General features: G+C 51.7%; 2 protein-coding genes across 2 annotated transcripts; one reads left to right on the top strand and one right to left on the bottom strand.

Moving 5' to 3' along the window:
* The first annotated feature begins 10,032 nt into the window (after positions 1 to 10,032).
* On the top strand, positions 10,033 to 12,757 carry SLC16A11 (solute carrier family 16 member 11). Its single transcript, XM_007457734.1, has 5 exons — positions 10,033 to 10,317; positions 10,890 to 11,097; positions 11,367 to 11,510; positions 11,676 to 12,443; positions 12,528 to 12,757. Exons 1-5 carry the CDS (start codon positions 10,033 to 10,035, stop codon positions 12,755 to 12,757), a joined length of 1,635 nt encoding a protein of 544 aa, XP_007457796.1.
* Positions 12,758 to 13,141: 384 nt separating this feature from the next.
* Positions 13,142 to 16,971, bottom strand: SLC16A13 (solute carrier family 16 member 13). The gene is made up of 4 exons (XM_007457733.1): positions 16,672 to 16,971; positions 16,378 to 16,521; positions 14,653 to 15,390; positions 13,142 to 14,003 (listed from the first exon to the last, which is right to left on the bottom strand). Exons 1-4 carry the CDS (start codon positions 16,868 to 16,870, stop codon positions 13,804 to 13,806), a joined length of 1,281 nt encoding a protein of 426 aa, XP_007457795.1. The 5' UTR covers positions 16,871 to 16,971; the 3' UTR covers positions 13,142 to 13,803.
* Positions 16,972 to 17,686: the final 715 nt, after the last annotated feature.

Here is a 17,686-nt window from a genome sequence, read left to right as displayed (position 1 = left end):
GAAAGATTTCTTTACTACTAAGGGGGACACACTGGAAGAGTTGTGCTCATTTTTCTCCGCAATATGGTCATGGCTGGATGCCATATCTAAAACTGGTGAAGCCATGTTGCAACCTTAAAGAGGAAAAAACTAAAACCCTGAGGGTGACAGACTGAAAACATAGGAAGAATCTGATTCCTCGATGATGATTAGCTAGCTTTGGGTATTCCTACCTCTAGTTTTATTGATACATGAGATAATATACTTTATTATTATTCAAGCCAAGTTGAGTTGAACTCTTGTTACTTGTGGCCAGAAACATAACTAACAGAGATGGTTTGTGCTGCCAGTGAGCACACTGCATATGCTCTCCAGAAGGGCTTATGACACGCAGCCAGCAATGATCTTCCCTTCCCTCTGGGGCTGGTATTGTTACCAAGCCCAAGCTCACTCTGCTCGCTGCATGACAGGCCAATGAATCAGAGACGAAGTGTTGAGGCAAGGAAGACGACTTTATTCGGAAAGCCTGCAGACCGAGAAGACGGCAGACTAGTGTCTCTGAAAAACCGTCTTACCGGGGTCTGCATGCCAGTTTCTTTTATAGAATCAGAGAGGGAGAGGCGGTGAAGAAGTAAAGTAAAAGGGCCACCAGTCTTGCAAAACATCTCTTGGAATGACCAGCCTTCATGAGGGTATGTGTTAGTTTCTTTTTTCTTGCAGCCATTCACAGGTGGGCAGCGTTCCCTGAGGCAGGTGGTTATGTATGATTATAATAACAAAAGCAACGAAAAGCAAAGTTTAAAGTCAAAGAAACAGATCCAACATGGAATCCGATGTAGCTCTTCTCTGTTACAGTACTACCAGGAACTGCTATCCACTGAGCTTTCTTGGCACTGCCACTTCTCATTAGCATCCCCAATACCAAATGGCATTATGGGAAGTTGGACCCCTAACTGGAGACAAAGCCAAAGGTGAAAGTGAGAGAGACCATCAGAGACTGGAGGGGTAACAGAGTGTCAAGGAGGTGTATGTATTGTGTAGGGTAGGGATGGTCAGCGGAGGCACAGGCTGCTCAAGGGTCCAGCAAGTCAGTGCCCAAATGGATAATTAGCTTTGGGAGGGACTAGGAAGACAGCTTCCTTAATAAAACCAAGTTCGAAACTCCATGGATTAGCCCAGGTAGGAGAAGCACTAAAACTGGGCAGCAATTCTCTGGTCCAAGTTTTCCCTTCTCCTTGGGGCTCTTTTAGCTCTGCCTCCATCCTGAAAGCCCAGGTGTACATGGTTCCTCTCATTGTTGTGGCCTAAGGCTGCACACAACACTCTCCTTTGGTTCACCAGCACAGGTGAACTGGCATGGAACTTTCCTAAAGACTTAAGCAAACCCTCAGGGATCAAAAGCTCTCCTGCAGGGCCTCCCCAGTGGCACAGTGGTTAAGAATCTGCCTGCCAATGCAGGAGACACGGGTTCGAGCCCTGGTCCGTGAAAATCCCACATGCCACAGAGCAACTAAGCCTGTGTGCCACAACTACTGAGCCTGCGCTCTAGAGCCCGTGAGCCACAACTACTGAAGCCCACGTGCCTAGAGCCCATGCTCTGCATCAAGAGAAGCTCCCACAATGAGAAGCCCACGCACCGCAACAGAGTGGCCCCCGCTCGCCGCAACTAGAGAAAGCCCGCACTCAGCAACAAAGACCCAATGCAGCCAAAAATAAATTAATAAATAAAACAAATTTTTATAAAAGACGCTCCTCGGGCTTCCCTGGTGGCGCAGTGGTTGAGAGTCCGCCTGCCGATGTGGGGGACATGGGTTCGTGCCCCGGTCCAGGAAGATCCCACATGCTGCGGAGCGGCTGGGCCCGTGAGCCATGGCTGCTGAGCCTGCGCATCCGGAGCCTGTGCTCCACAACGGGAGAGGCCACAACAGTGAGAGGCCCGCGTACCGCAAAAAAAAAAAAAAAAAAAAAAAGGAGGCTCCTCCAAGGCAGCTGGTCAACCAGCTGCCCTCACCTTTCTTTAGGCCTACTCAGATGTGACTTCCCTCCAGGCCAGACCCTGCCACCACACTCTTCAAACTACACAGTAGGTATCAGACTCACAGACTTGCTTTAAACCAGGATCAGTCCCACTGTGAGAGACTCCTGGTTGTGAATCAAGAAAGAGATATGATCAGAGTTTGAGACAAAGGTGGGTAAAGCTGGGTAAAGCTATTTGTCTGAATGAGATAGAGGAAAGGAACCCTTAGGAAGAAAGGCTACCTAGCATGTAGCCTTTAAGCATGATTTAAAATGCTTTGAAAATAGGGGAGAAGGCTTTGCAGAGGAAATGACATTGAAGTGCAGGCAGGGGCAAAGGAGATTCAAGGCAGACAAGCAGAACTCTGTTCAAAAGCAAGGGAACTGAAAGGCAAAAGACCCACCCTGTGCACAGACAAGAAGAGGTCTGTGGTAACAGGAGCCAGTCACAGCCTCTTTAGTTCACAAACCCTCGAAGGAACAAAGATCATACAACGGAGGAAGGACAGGACAATAAATGGTATTAGGAAAACTGGATAGCCACATGCAAAAGAATGAAACTAGACTACTATCTTACACCATGCACAAAAATTAACTCAAAATGGATTAAAGCCTTGAATGAAACAATAAAATTCCTAGAAGAACACATAGGCAGTAACCTATTGACATCAGTCTTAGCAGTGTTTTTGGGGATCTGACTCCAAAGGCAAGGGAAACAATAGCAAAAATAAGCAAATGGGACTCCATCAAACTAAAAAGTTCCTGCCCAGCAAAGGAAACCGTCATCAAAATGAAAAGGCAACCTATGAATGGGAAAAAGTGTTTGCAAATCATATATCCAATAAAGGGTTAATACCCCCAATATAAATAACTCACACACTTAACAACAAAAAAACAAACAACCCAATTAAAAAATGGGCAGAGGATCTGAATAGACATGCAGATGGCCAAGAGTCACATGAAAAGATGTTCAACATCACTAATTATTAGGGAAATGCAAATCAAAACCACAGTGAGACATCACCTCACACTGTTAGAATGGCTGTTATCAAAAAGACAAGAAATAATAAGTGTTGGCAAGGATATGGAGAAAAGGGAACCCTCATACATTATTGGTGGGACTGTAAATTGGTGCAACCACTATAGAAAATAGTATGGAGATTCCTCAAAAAATTAAGTATAGAACTACCATATGATCCAGCTATTCCACTTCTGGTATTTATCTGAAGAACACGAAAACACTAATTCAAAAAGATATATGCACCCCTATGTTCACTGTAGCGTTATTTACAATAGCCAAGATATGGAAACAACCTGTGTGTCCATCGATGGATGAATGCATAAAGAACATGTGGTATACGCACAATAGAATATTACTCAGCCATAAAAAAAGAATTATATCTTGCCATTTGGGACAACATGGAAGTGAAATAAGTCAGACTGAGAAAGACAAATACCATATGATATCATATGTGTAATCTAAAAAAGCAAAGCATGACTTCCCTGGTGGCAGTGCTTAAGAATCCGCCTGCCAATGCAGGGGACACGGGTTCCATCCCTGGTCGGGGAAGATCCCACATGCCGCAGAGCAACTAAGCCCGTGCGCCACAACTACTGAGGCTGCACTCTAGAGCCCGCAAGCCACAACTACTGAAGCCCGCATGCCTAGAGCCCATGCTCCGCAACAACAGAAGCCACTGCAATGAGAAGCCTGTGCACCATAATGAAGAGTAGCCCCTGCTCTCCACAAGTAGAGAATGCCCACTTGCAGCAAGGAAGACCCAACACAGCCATAAGTAAAAATAAAAGTAAAGCAAAGCAAATGAATAAACTAAATGAAAAAACAGAAACAAATTCATAGATACAGAGAACAAGATTAGCAGTTATCAGAGTAAAAGGGGGTTAGGGGGTAGGTGCAGGGGGTCAACTGTATGGTGATGGATGGTAATTAGACTTGTGGTGGGGATCACTTTGTAGTGTATACAGATGTTGAATCATAATGTTGTACACCGGAAACATTTATATATATATAGTATACCTGTAAACCTGAAACACACACACACACATATATATGTGTACAGATGTACAGGTATATATATATAGTACCACAGAGGGGAAAAGACAGATGTCATCACTGGCCCCTTCTGGTGTGACTCCCCCTCTCAGATCAAGAATGGGAGCACAGGGAACTAGAATAGAGATTGGACGAGAGTAGAGTTGAAGGGGTGACTGTCTGTGGCCAGAAAATGGGAGGAAATGAAATGGATGGGAACCTGCATTTGTAGAATGCCTACCATGTGCCTGCCTGCGGTTGTGCTGGTCCCTTCCAAGCTTTATTTCTTTGAAGTCTCACCAACAATGCTTTGAAGTATTACCACCTTTTAATAGATCCTAGAAAATGTTGGATTTGGGAATCAAGAACCATGTTTTTCACAATTCGCTGTGTCCAAGTTGTTTTTGCAGGATGCACACATCCTGCTGCCTCAATTTGAATCCCATTCCCATCCTGATGACTAGTTTTTAGTGGACATTTTGGGCTGTCTCGCATCTGAAACCCTTCCTTTGTTTGAGAAATTCCTGTGATTATGATGATGATTCCGCTTTACTGAGGTATGATTGACATGTCCCACCTTATTATTTTGGATGGGAAGCAGAACCCATGTACCTGTCAACACTGAAAACACCAGGTACTCACTCTCCTGGTGTCCCTTCCAGCTATGATGAGAGCACATGACCAAGGCTCAGGTGGTCAGAAGCATGACCCTGGACTTGAGTTTGGAGCTAGAGGTGAATGAGGCAGAGAAGGTATTTTCAACTGTTGACCATCAAGCAAGGCCATCAAGCCATCAGCCACTACAGCTGCCTGGATGTGCACCCTCAGGGGATACAGGATGGAAGAAAACAGGATACCAGTCCTAGAAAGTTAAGGAGCATATCAAAGGAATGATTTCAGTGAGCCCAGACTCTTGCATCTTCCCATACACAGAAAAGTGCTAAATTCATTAACTTGAGATGTCTGTTTTTTCTTTAGTTAGCAGTAATTTTTGAAGTTCTGACCACCTGGTTTTTGTTGCAAAAACTCCTGTGTATCCTGGTTCCTCCCCTACCTCTTTGGAACAGTCCCTCAGAGCTATCTGAGGGGCTGTCTCCTGGACTTAAGTCCTCAGTTTATCCACCAAATAAAAGATAATTCTCAAAAAAACCAAACAAACAAACAGAATGTTTCTGAGCAGCAGCAGCAGTTTCTAGGTCCAGTGGCTGCAAAAGACCGGCAGCGACATCTAGCGTCCGATGGTGACAGCAGTGGCCTTGGCCCCTCATTTAGACTTGAGGCCGATCTGTGTTCCTGCCAAACCTAGTTCTGTAGTCTTCTTGGTAATTCTGAGTGTTACCCACTATCCTGCAATCAATCGTTTCTCTCCTTAGGTAAGTCAGAGTTGGTGCCCGTGGCTTACAACTAAGGGCTTTGACACACATGTTGGGCAAAGTCCCAGAAGCAGAAAATGCTGGAATAAGACATATTTGGATCTTTAAACACACAGACCAGGCGCAAAGACTTTAGCTAGGTGCTCCTCCACCATCCTGATCTCCTGTCCTGGAGGCTGGGCTGTCCAGAGAGATCCAAAAGCCAGAGGCTCCAGATCTTCAGCAGGTAGTGGGGCTGGGGAGGTGGGGGGCGGGAGGGTGACAGAGGGAAGGGATTGGGGACTGGATTGACGAAGCACCAGAGACAAACTTGGTAGAGGGGCTAAGAGAGGAGTAATGTGGGGTTGGGACTCCCGTCCCATCCTAGGTCTTGGCCCCAACCTAGCTCCAGCCTCAGCTCTGTCTCATCTGTGCCAACTTCAAGTCCACCACCAGCCTCCCCTGGCCTCAGACTCAGCACAAGGTTCAGGGGACCTGGTTCAGTTCCCCATTCAGGTGTGGTCATCCAAGCAAATTTGTTCCCTGCACATCATAAGCCCCACTGTCCTGAGTGGGCGCCTTCATCTTCCTGTTTGATGACCCACCCCCATTACAGAGTGTCTCAGCAGATGTGCTCCCCTGGCCTGAACCACAAGCCCTGACCTTTGTGTCCTTGGCCCCTTCCTGGGTCATGGTCTTCTTCCACTTTGAGGTCTATGCTGACTTCCCATGGCTTGGTCTCGGGTGAGCTGGGATAGGAGAAGATTCTGGGAGGTGAGGGGTGAGAGGCAGCTGTATTAGGCACTTAGAAGCCCAAGATCAGCTGGGCCAAACACGGGAAAGCCTCATATTTTTGTGTACCTTAAATAGAGCCATGTTTCCTACGGGTGATGCCCTCCATCCTTGTCTGCCCCTTCCCTTCCATCCATCTTCTGCAGAGGGAGCCGCCAGTGGGTGTCCTTAGGCAATGGCTGGGCTCAGCTCAGGGATACCCAGAGGTTGCAGGCCCCAGAGGACCTAAGAACCTCTCACAGCGGCTCCCAGGAGAAAGCCCCGGAGCAGTTTTAGAGTTCACACTCCCTGATCTCGTGGTCCCCAAAGCAAATTATGGACAGACCTTGCCCCTCTTGTCTGATTTCCCTAGACCCGACCTGGATCAGCGTCTGCTTCTGGAGCTTTCTCTACATGGGCGGACATTGCCAATTTGGTCCATCAGCAACCACTTGTGATCTCGCCACATCTGATGGAGCACGAGGCCCTGAGTCCACACATTCAGTGGGTCCTGTGTTCAGTGTTTCTCTCATGCAGTGAGTTGTATTCACCTTTGGCACCTTTGGGTGTCAAAGATCCAGAGACCAATAATGCAGGGTCCCACCTCCTGGGCCTCAGGGTGTAGGGGCAATGTAGGGGTGGAGGGCAAAAAGGATGATGTCACTGCAGGCTGAAAAGTGGTCAGATGGGGTGAGTAGGCAGAGGGGGAGGCACCTAATGCAGATCAGTGGTTGGGATGACTTCCCAGAGGTGGCTTCTGCCCAGCGGAGGACTTGGGAAGAAAAACTTAAATAATTTATCTAGTCATTTAAAGCATAACTTTCCTATGAAGATATGCATCAATGATTATGAAGCAGGATGCAAAATTTTCAATGTAAAACAAGATAGTTCAAAGAAATGTCCCCTACACAAAAAGTCTACACCCCAGACTCTCCTGACCCTTCTGATTCTGGTATGAGTCCTCTCCCCTCTGTGATCAGCTTCCAGTATTAGTGAATATTAGTGACTGCTGCATCAGGGGGAATTTTGTGAAGAATCAGTCCCCGGGAAAACATCTAAATTCCTTGGCCTGGCCTTTCATGATGGGACCCTCTGCCCCAGCATCTTCGTCCTACATTATTCTCCTACACACTCCCTGTTCTCCATACAGCAGCTATTTACAGCTCCCCAAACAATAAGCAATGTGCCAAGCTGGTTCATGCCTTTGTGATTTTCCACAGGCAGTTCCCTTTTCCTGGAATGCCCCTGCCCACACAGCCATCTGGCAAACTCCTACTCATCCTTCAAGACCCAGCTCAAAGAGCTCCTCTTCTGTGAAGCCTTCCCAGCAGGCCCAAGCAGAATGAGTCAATTCCTCCCATGCACCACTCTATGGTGTCTGCGTCCCTTTCGTTGTGTTGAGATGTCTTTATTTCACTTTTTCTCTAATTTGATTGTGGGGGCTTGGAGGGGAGAGACTGTAGCATTCATAGTTGTATCCCTAGCCCTAAGCAGAGCATCTGGCATGGTAGGTGTCTATAAATATTTTGTATGAGGAAGCAAATGAACAAAACTTATTTTGACTCCTTTTCTTCTCATTTGTTTTTAGAGTTGAGATAAGGAGACCAGCATTTTCTCCTAAACTTTGGAAAATGCTAAGAAAACCACTCACCACTAAGAAAAAATCCATTTAACCTATCTTTGTAGCCATTCACGTCTTATAAAGCTGTGTAGTTCTACTGAGAAATCACCAGACCAATGTGGTTCTTTAACCTTGAGGCATCAGTAGGTGTAGCCAGTGGGGAAGGGGCAGGGGTGCAAGAGGGGCTGACATATATCATGTTCCAGGCACTGTTCTAAGTCCCTTATTCATACATGTATACACAGTGTCTCATTTTATTCCCATAGCAATCCTATCAGGTAGCTACTATTATTATCCCCATTTTAGAGATAAAGAAATCGAGGCACAGAGAGGTTGAATAACTTGCTTACAGTAATACAGCTAATAAGTGGCAAAGATGGGCTTCAAACCCAGGAAGTCTAGCTTGGGAATTCATTCTCCCAACCTCACTGCTATATTTGCTTGTTGACTGAGAAAAATGCACAACCTAAAAGTTGAGAGTTATGTTTTATTCAGCAGACGAAACTGAGGACTTAAGCCCGGGAGACAGTATGGCAGAAAACTCAGAGATTGCTCCGAAGAGGCAAGGGGCGGAGCCAGGATATCCAGGAGTTTTTGCAACAAAGACCAGGTAGTCGGAACATCAAAAGATTAATGTTAATTAAAGAAAACCAGATATCTTAAGGAATTTAGCACTTTGCCATGTATGGGAAGATGCAAGAGTCTGGGCTCACTGAAATCATTCCTTTGATACGCACCTCAGCCATCTGGGGCCAGTATCCTGGGCTTTCTCATCCTGAGTCTCCTCAGGGTGCACTGTTGTGGGTGGAGGGCTGCAGTGTCTGATGGTTTGATAGGGGGCATCCTGTTTCCATCGTGAGTTCCCTCAGGGCTCACTGTTGGGGTGGCTGTAATGTGATGGCTTGATGGCTGCAATATCCTTTGTTTACTCTATGGCAGGCAATATTTTTCATTCACAGCTCCATAAGCAAAAGATGTGTATAGTAAGTTTGACTAAGAATACAGGGAACATGAGGCAGAAGGTGAATGTGCCCTTTCGCAACCAGTCACCCTAGCCCCAGGCTCTGGGATGCCCTGTTGGTTCATAAGTATCCTGGAAAGGTGCTCAGTGTCACTCCCAGGCCCTGAGGACCGTCTCCTCTTTGACTGCCCTGCATTTCTACTTCACCGTGGAGAGGGAGTGATTTGTTTCACTTGGCCTCATTCAGCTTGGAGCAGGGTCCTCACCGGCCATGTCGGGAAGTGGGCTCCCTGCCTTCCCCTTGGCTGAGGAGATGCTGCCTCTGTCTCCCAGGTGCCTTTCACAACAGCACACCCAGCTAGGTAAGCCGGTGAGACCACCTTCCTAGGGTGTGTGTGTCAGGGCTCCTGTACCCCATCCAAGCCATTTCAAGCAAAGGGCATGACATATTCAAAACTTTAGGAGTGAGAAAAAGCTAGGAATGTCCATACAGGCAGCTGATGGAAGGGTGTAGGAGAGAGGGGAGGGAGATGGGATGGAAAGATAGTCTACCTTTGATTGTGAAAGGCCTTATGCCCAAAGTAGAGAATTTTGTTGTTGTTTTTTTCCTCCTATAGGCAGTGGAGAGTCCTCGAAGATCAGTTGTTAGGTTTACAGCTTCACTGATTAAGAAGCTGTTTTTCTTTATCTGTAGAAATGTTCTCAACCGTTAGGAAACACTGCCACCATGTGGCTTTCGGATGTTGTATACGCCAAACTGTAAACTGCCAATTTCTCTGATACTGTTGGAAAATTAAACCAAAGAACACATCCCTTGATCAAACAGCTGAAGTAAATTAATGGTAAACTTAATCCTAATGTAAAAAGGAAAGTTTTTTCAAGAAATCAATACCTGGGTTCAATTATCGGATTTCTTTGTTTTTAAAATTCTAATCTAAATCTTCAGCTATTCTGACCTCAAGAATCCTTTGTATTCCCAGTAACCCCTATCTCAGAATCATAAACTCTCTGGCTCTGCAAAGGCTCTACCATTTCCAGGTCAGTTTGGCATCAAACTGTCTCCAGGCCATTTCCCTCCATGGTGGCAGATTCTATTTCAGTCCTAGGTCTGTTCTTCTTGTATGGTTCCGCAGTTGGACAGACCCAAATTCAAATATTTCCACCATTTTTTTTTTTTTTTAAAGCTGAACGATTTGGGCAAGTCACCTAACCTCCCTAAGTTTCAGTTACCTTAGCGGTAAAATGGGGAGAACACCTTTCTCACAGGGTGATTGTGAAGATGAAAAATGACATGTGTACATGTCCCTGGCCCATCATAAGGAAGTCCTCTTCCTTCTCCTCCGTCCTTGAGGGCATATTATTGTTAGGCACGCAACATACACTCCGTGGAGGTGATTTAACATCCGAGCTTTTACCAGGTTCTCCAGCAACGTTCCCTGAGAACGAAAGTACTCATCCACTCAGGCTTTGGGAGGACCACCCCTATTTCCGTGCGTTGCCTACCGACGTTGGGCAGGCTGGAGATTGCAATCTACGCGTCTCCCGGGTGCACAGCCGGCGGCAGGTGCGTGGGCGTGGGCGTGGCGGCATTCATTCCTCGCTCCTCCCTTCCCCGGGGTTGGGGGTGTAAGTGGATAATTCAATCCCCGTGGGACTCGGCGTCTGGCCTCACCCCCGGCCCGGCGGATTGGCTGTCTCAGCTCGCCCCCGCCCTCCGTACCCCCCTCGTCCCAGGTGGCTCAGCCCCCCCTGTGGAGCTCTCTGTTTACCTTGAGAGCCCGTCCAAGTTGGGCTCCATCTCTAGATTTGCTCCCTCTGGGGCCCCGCCCGCCCCGGAAGCAGGGAGAAAAGCGGGCCGAGCCCTTCCTCTCCCCGCACCGCCCGGAGAGGTCGGGTAAGGGAGACGGGTGTGTGGGAGGGGGAGTCTCAGGCCTGGGGGATCCGGCTGTCATCTCGTCCCGGGATCGCGCGAACCCAGGAGTTCTGTCCCTAGGCTCCTCCGCCTCCGTCCTGTCGTGCTCAGGGTGACGTGCCCACCCTGGGCAAAGAGCCAGAAGCTGGATCTAAGGGATGCTCGGGTCCCTAAAGGAGGCACAGACCTGGAGACTTCTCTCACAGGTGTTCCCACTTCTCCAGTCGGTGATGACCCCCAAGCCAGCCGGACCCCCGGACGGGGGCTGGGGCTGGGTGGTGGCGGCCGCAGCCTTCGCGGTGAACGGGCTCTCCTACGGACTGTTACGCTCCCTGGGCCTCGCCCTCCCTGACCTCGCGGAGCATTTTGACCGAAGCGCTCAGGACACTGCGTGGGTCAGCGCCCTGGCCCTGGCCGTGCAGCAGGCAGCCAGTGAGGGGGCCCCCCCGAGGTGGGAGGCGGGAACCGGGGTGGAGGGGCCATGAGTGCAGTGGTGGGGGACACACCTGGTTGACTACCAGACAACCTAAGAAAGGTCGACCAGTGTACCTAAGTTCTAGAATATAGTGGGTCTTGACGTCAAGGCGGAGGGGCTATTAGGCAGGGGGAGAAGTTTAGGCCAGGCAAACAGCCAATGAGAAGTGTTGGAGCGAGTTTGGGAGTCCAGGAGCGTGTCTTCCGTTGACTCCGCCTCCTTCCAGGCCCAGTGGGCAGCGCCCTAAGCACCCGCTGGGGGGCGCGCCCCGTGGTGATGGTTGGGGGCGTCCTCACCTCGCTCGGCTTCGTCTTCTCGGCTTTCGCCCGCAGTCTGCTGCACCTCTACCTTGGCCTGGGCGTCCTTGCTGGTGAGGAGAGAGGGATTCCCAGGTTCTTCAGGGGTGATGGTGGAGATAGGAGCGTGTCGGGAGCTGGAGGCCGAGGGCGCGAGGGCCTCCTGCGAGCAGCCGAGCTGGGATGGTGGGGGCAGGCATCCCCGGCTCCTGTCCTCACCCGGTCCTATCCATTCACAGGCTCCGGCTGGGCCCTGGTATTCGCCCCTGCCCTCGGGACCCTCTCCCGTTACTTCTCCCGCCGTCGAGTCTTGGCCGTGGGGCTGGCACTCACGGGCAACGGGGCCTCCTCGCTGCTTCTGGCGCCCGCCTTGCAGCTCCTCCTCGATAATTTCGGCTGGCGGGGCGCCCTGCTCCTCCTTGGCGCCATTACCCTCCACCTCACCCCCTGTGGCGCCCTGCTGCGACCCCTGGCGCTCCCTGGAGACCCCCTGGGCCCACCCCGAAGCCCGCTAGCTGCCCTCGGCCTAGGTCTCTTCACACGGCGGGCCTTCTTAGTTTTTGCTCTAGGCACGGCCTTGGTGGGGGGCGGGTACTTCGTCCCCTACGTGCACCTGGCCCCTCACGCTTTAGATCGGGGCCTGGGGGGGTATGGGGCGGTGCTGGTGGTGGCGGTGGCTGCCGTGGGGGACGCGGGCGCCCGGCTGCTCTGCGGGTGGCTGGCGGACCAGGGTTGGGTGCCCCTCCCGCGGTTGCTGGCGATGTTCGGGGCCCTGACCGGGCTAGGGCTGCTGGCGGTGGGTCTGGTGCCGGTGGTGGGGAACGAGGAGAGCTGGGGGGGCCCCCTGCTGGCCGCGGCTGGGGCCTACGGGCTGAGCGCCGGAAGTTACGCCCCGTTGGTTTTCGGCGTGCTCCCGGGGCTGGTGGGCATCGGCGGTGTGGTGCAGGCCACCGGGCTGGTGATGATGCTGATGAGCCTGGGGGGGCTTCTCGGCCCTCCCCTGTCAGGTAAGGGCCTGAGCCAGCAGATCCGCTCGCACCCCTCTGCACCTGGGCACGGAGGCCTCTGAGTTCCTTTCCCCCTCCTCTCAGGCTTCCTAAGGGATGAGACAGGAGACTTCACCGCCTCCTTCCTCGTGTGCAGCTCTTTCATCCTCTCTGGCAGCTTCATCTACATGGGGCTGCCCAGTGCGCTGCCCTCCTGCCGTCCAGCCTCACGTCCAGGCACCCCACCCTCTGAGAGGGGGGAACTGCTCCCCAACCCTCAGGTTGCCCTGCTCCCCTCAGGAGGCCCTCATTCCACTCTGGACACCACTTGTTGACCATTTTCTTGTTTGAGCCTTGCCCCCAATAAAGACTTTCTATCTGCTTTTCCCGCAAGCTCCAATTGTTAGGCAATCTAGGATGCTGCAAACATTCTACTTAAAATATCCAAAAAGGCTGGTTGATAGGAACAGGATCCCCCTAAGCCATGCGAGGCAGGAAGGGTGTTTGTCCAGTCAGTCCATTTCTCTTTGCTCAAGTTCTTGCCATTATAACAGGAAATCTTTGAGAAACTGTCTGCCTATCAGCTTCAGTTTGTTGGAGGAGGGGGGCGCTCATGGGTGCTAGCTGCCCCATCCTCATTTCCCAGATAACTCTCTCCTGCATTTCAGTCTCCTTCTATTGGCCTGATGAAAACGTAAGAATCCCAGACCCAGACTTCAGCTCTCTTAGCTTTATCTCCCCCTCCCCAGCTAGCACCCCCCCGCCATGTCCCTCACCATTTTCTTAATTTCTTTCCTAAGTTACAGGGGATAGTGGGAAAGAGGGAGGTCAGTGGGCAAGTAGGAGGAACTGTGGTCCAGAGAGCAGAGTCCAGGGTTAAATGCTCTGGGTCACCAGAGCTCCTGGATACCTCCCCTCCAGTCCCCAGCGTGACCCCATTCAGCCAACCCAGGCATATGGGCCCCAATTCTTTTTGAGGTTCTGATTATTGTCCGGTTTTCTTATTCAGTTTTATCTCAAAGGGGCATCCCTCTTTCCCAAAGATCTGTCTTCAGGGAAGAAATGTGGGAAGCAACACTAGAGATCACATGTAAAACATGATAAGTCTCTTGGCCTTTGAGTTTCCACAGTCGATTCACAGCTCAGTGGAGCAGGCTGAACTGGATCCTTCAGTAAAGGTTGTGCGAGCAAAGAAGAGATAAGACAAAATACAAAGGGTTGGCACACACATCGCAGGAGCCCCAGGCCTGCTCTGGCGGGGGGGAGGAGGCAGATAACGATGCTTAAGGCACTGTGGTTCTGTGGGTGCCAAGATGGGGCAGGAGAAGACCTGGAGCCAACAACCCCTGGGTTTCTGGGTCTGACTGCCCCTTCCTGGAGTTCAGTCCTCTCCCAGCCCCTCCCTGGGCAGGGGGACTTTGGTATCCAGTGCCTCTGTTACAGGGTCCTGGAGCTTGGAGGTAGGAGCTGACAAGCAGAAGGAGTGGGGCAGAGTGATGAGAACTCCACTCCCTGCAAGAAGGAAGGCCCCAGCCACCACAAAAGAAGCTGTGTAGGTGCCTGTCACATCCCGGAGGTAGCCTAGATTCAAGAGAGAAAAAGAATACACATGGGTGATCTGTTTCCTGGGACTCAGACACATTTTGGGGTGGAGGGAAGAAAGTAATCCTTAACCCATCATCTTGGAAGAGTTAGAACTCTCAAGGTAGGACTGGATGAGCTTGAGAACTCAGGCTTCCCCAGGGGCCTCAAAAGGCCATTTCAACTACCTTCCTGCTTTCAGAAAGGATCTCTGAACCAGCCAGTGGGGATTTGGGGATCCAGATGAGTCAGGCACACTTGTGCCTTTCTTTCCAGTAGCTGTGGCCTTCCCTTCCATGCCTTCAGTTAATAGTTAAGAGGAAAATGTTAAGGGTCTGAAGGTTCTGGCATCAGGAGCCTGAAGAACTTTGACCAGATGGCTCAGAACCCTGGCCTGGGGCCCAGTGGGCCAAGGGAAAAGGCAGACGCTGGCATGTTATGTCTGGCTGGGTTTGACCAGGTCCTCTGAAAACCCCAACTGTAGGTACCCTGCCACTTTGGACCCATTTCAGGGCTGCTGTGATTGACCATGCAGGCTGTGTATGTACCATACCAGAGAGCAGTATTCATATACACTATAATGTCAATTCCCTCCCTGAATGGTATGACATGGCAGCCCGCACCCACCTGGAAATCCCAGTCCCCTTACCTGATAGAGGAGCCCCCAGCAGCCCCCCGATGCTTTCTACCATCTGCACCAGTCCCAGGCCACAGTATATCTTTCCAGTTCCCACCAGTTCAGGCAGCACGGAGAAGGCCACTGGGGTCAGGGCCCCTGATGTGAAGCCATAGGCCACAGTCAGAGCCACCAGGGCTGTGGGAACCCGAGCCACAGGGTACAAGGCCAGTATCACCCCAGTCAGGGTGGTCCAGAGCATCAGGAGTCTTGCCACAGGCCCTGGGACTGCATCCCCTAGCCACCCAGAAGCCACACGCCCCACAGGGTCAGAAATAGCTGCCACTGAGAGTAGGAAGGCAGCAGGCAGTGGGTCCCAATCTAGGTCCTGAAGATGGGCCACCAGGTGCACGTAGGGAATGAAGTAGCCAGTGTTGATCAGGGTGAGGGCAACGGTGTAACGGAGGAAGGGGCCATGATGGAGAAGGTTGGCAAGCTGGGCCCCAGGGCCACCCACGACAGGGTCCTCAGCCAGGGAGAGTGGGCGGAGAAGAGCACCACAGGCCACCAAGTGGAGGGAGAGGGCAGACACCAGCAGCAGGGCCCCCCGCCAGGCGTACTGGCTGAGCAGCCATTGGAAGAGTGGAGCAAAAGCAAAGGAGGAGAGGCCCACGCCCGTCAGTGCTAGCCCGGTGGCCAGGGATCGCCGACGAGAGAAGTAACGGGACAGGCAGGCCAGGGTGGGAGTGAAGGTCAAGGCCCAGCCAGATCCTGTCAAAAAGGAAGAAATGGAGGTTGAGGGACCCATAAGGAGCTCAGGGCACACAATCATCCCAACACTGCCCAGCAGCAGAATGTAGCACAGGTGTAAATTACAATCCTAGCTTGATACCTTCTAGCTGTATGACCTTGTCTATTAATCTCCTAGCCTCAATCTCATCTGCAAAATGGGGGTAATATACTTTAGGGGACTCTGGAATGTTTGCAAAGTAACTACCATAGAACTCTGGAGTTAGACCTGGGCTCTACCATTTCTGGCTGTGTGAACTTCACTTGGCAAGTTGCATAAGCTTAAAGCCTTTCCTCATCTGTAAATAGGATAATGATATCTATTTCACAGCTTTCACATCTGACACAATTTTACAGTAATTCTTCCTTTTACACTCCAGTCCCACTAGCCCTGGGCTTGTGTCTTTGAATTTCCTGATTTCCCCTAACCTGTTTATCATTTATAGTCACCTCTCTTAAGAATTCCCTTCTGGGGGACTTCGCTGGTGGCGCAGTGGTTAAGAATCCGCCTGCCCATGCAGGGGACACGGGTTCGAGCTCTGGTCTGGGAAGGAGCAAGGGCCACGGAGCAACTGAGCCCGTGCACCCCAACTACTGAGCCTGCGCTCTACAGCCCCTGAGCCACAACTATAGATCCCACATGCCACAAATACTGAAGCCCGCGCGCCTAGAGCCTGTGCTCCGCAACAAGTCACCGCCAAGAGAAGCCCGTTGCACCGCAACGAAGAGTAGCCCCCACTCGATGCAACTAGAGAAAGCCCACGCGCAGCAACGAAGACCCAACGTAGCCATAAATAAATAAATAAACCGATGTAATTAAAAAAAAAATTGCCTTCTGGGCACAGGTGCCAGCCAAAACTTTCTCTCAGCGTCTCCCTAAGCCTTTTGGAAGGAGCAGGAAGAAGGTAAAAGTCCAGAGGCCAAAAAGACTCAGGCTTTTGACTTGCCCGCCCTTGCCCAGGGTCTCACCTGAAAGCAGCCCAATACTCAGGTACAGGTGGGTCAAGGAGGTAGCAAAGGCGGCGAGCAGCATCCCCAACGCAGCCAAGATGCCCCCAGCCATCACCACAGGCCTGGGCCCGAACTTGGTGCTCAGTGCACTGCCCACTGGGCCTGGAGAAGAGGAAGGGTTCTGAGAGAAGATCTCAGGCGTCTTTCTCCAGCACTGACCCCACCCCCACCACCTCCTTGACCGTCCCCGTATCTCCTCTCCCTTCCGAGGGTCGAGGGTCACAGGACTCTGGACCCAGGCGCAGCACTCACTCCCGAACTGCTGCACCGCGATTCCTATGGAGGCGATCCAGGAGACTCGCGCTGCCGGCTCCTCAAACGCAGCCACAAACTCCACAAAGAAGACGCCGGAGGAGCGGAGCACTCCGAACACCAGCGCCGACTGGAAGAACGCTGAGAGCACCACCATCCACCCCCAGCCCCCGTCGGGGGGCTCGGCCCTAAGTGCCATCTGGGAGGTAACGGCTGCCGCCTTAAGCCCCTTCCGGAGCAGGGCTCAGGACGTTCCACCTCTGCCCACCCACCCAGCCGGACCACTCGCAGCCGAGCGGGGAGGAGAGGATGGTAGAGAGGAAAGTACCAACGAGGGCCTGAAAGCTGCAGAGAGGCTGCGTGAGGCGCCTGCGCCTTTCCCCTAGCGGGGGCGATATAGGTAGGGAGACCAGGCGGGCGCTTGCCCCTGCGCTCAGCGCCGGGGGGCGTGGCTCCGCCGGCCGTGAGTCGAGAGTCGGGGCCTGGGCGGGACAGACAGAGGAGAGGGCTGACTTTCGGTCTAGAAGCCAGGGGGCAGCACTGAGTTTGGGCCCCCATCCCTGAGGTCTCCGGGTGGATTATCTATCTTGTCACTGGAAGTGTCTGCACCTGGCCAGCCCGGCCAACATCCCTGTCTGTAGCTCACCAATGAGAACGCGGGACTCCTCAGAAGGGGGCGGAGCCATAAGGGCAGGGCGGGCTTTAGAACCTGTTCTGGGGCAGTGAGTGGGGCGCAGGCGTGAGGAGGGGACTTTAGCAGGCTAAATAGACGGGCCCTAGGTGACCCAGGAACCAACCAGGAGGCAGCTTCGGTCTCCTGTCCAACTAGCGGGCCAATTCGACCAGATTTCAGCACGGAGATGCGCACGTAAGGAGTCCGTGGGCGTTAGTAGTTGGTAAACTGGTTCATGAGAGGAAAACACATACTTGCTTGATGAGGGGCCCGGGAGCTGAAAAGCGGGGCGGGGGTGGGGTGGGGGGTGCGGAGGGATTATGAGATAAGGTAAAATACCTG

This window comes from Lipotes vexillifer, unplaced genomic scaffold, assembly GCF_000442215.2.
Source record: "Lipotes vexillifer unplaced genomic scaffold, Lipotes_vexillifer_v1.1 scaffold611, whole genome shotgun sequence".
Lineage (NCBI taxonomy): Eukaryota > Metazoa > Chordata > Mammalia > Artiodactyla > Lipotidae > Lipotes > Lipotes vexillifer.
The sequence above is the reverse complement of the archived record's forward strand: the minus strand, read 5'-3'. Positions and strand labels throughout refer to the sequence as shown.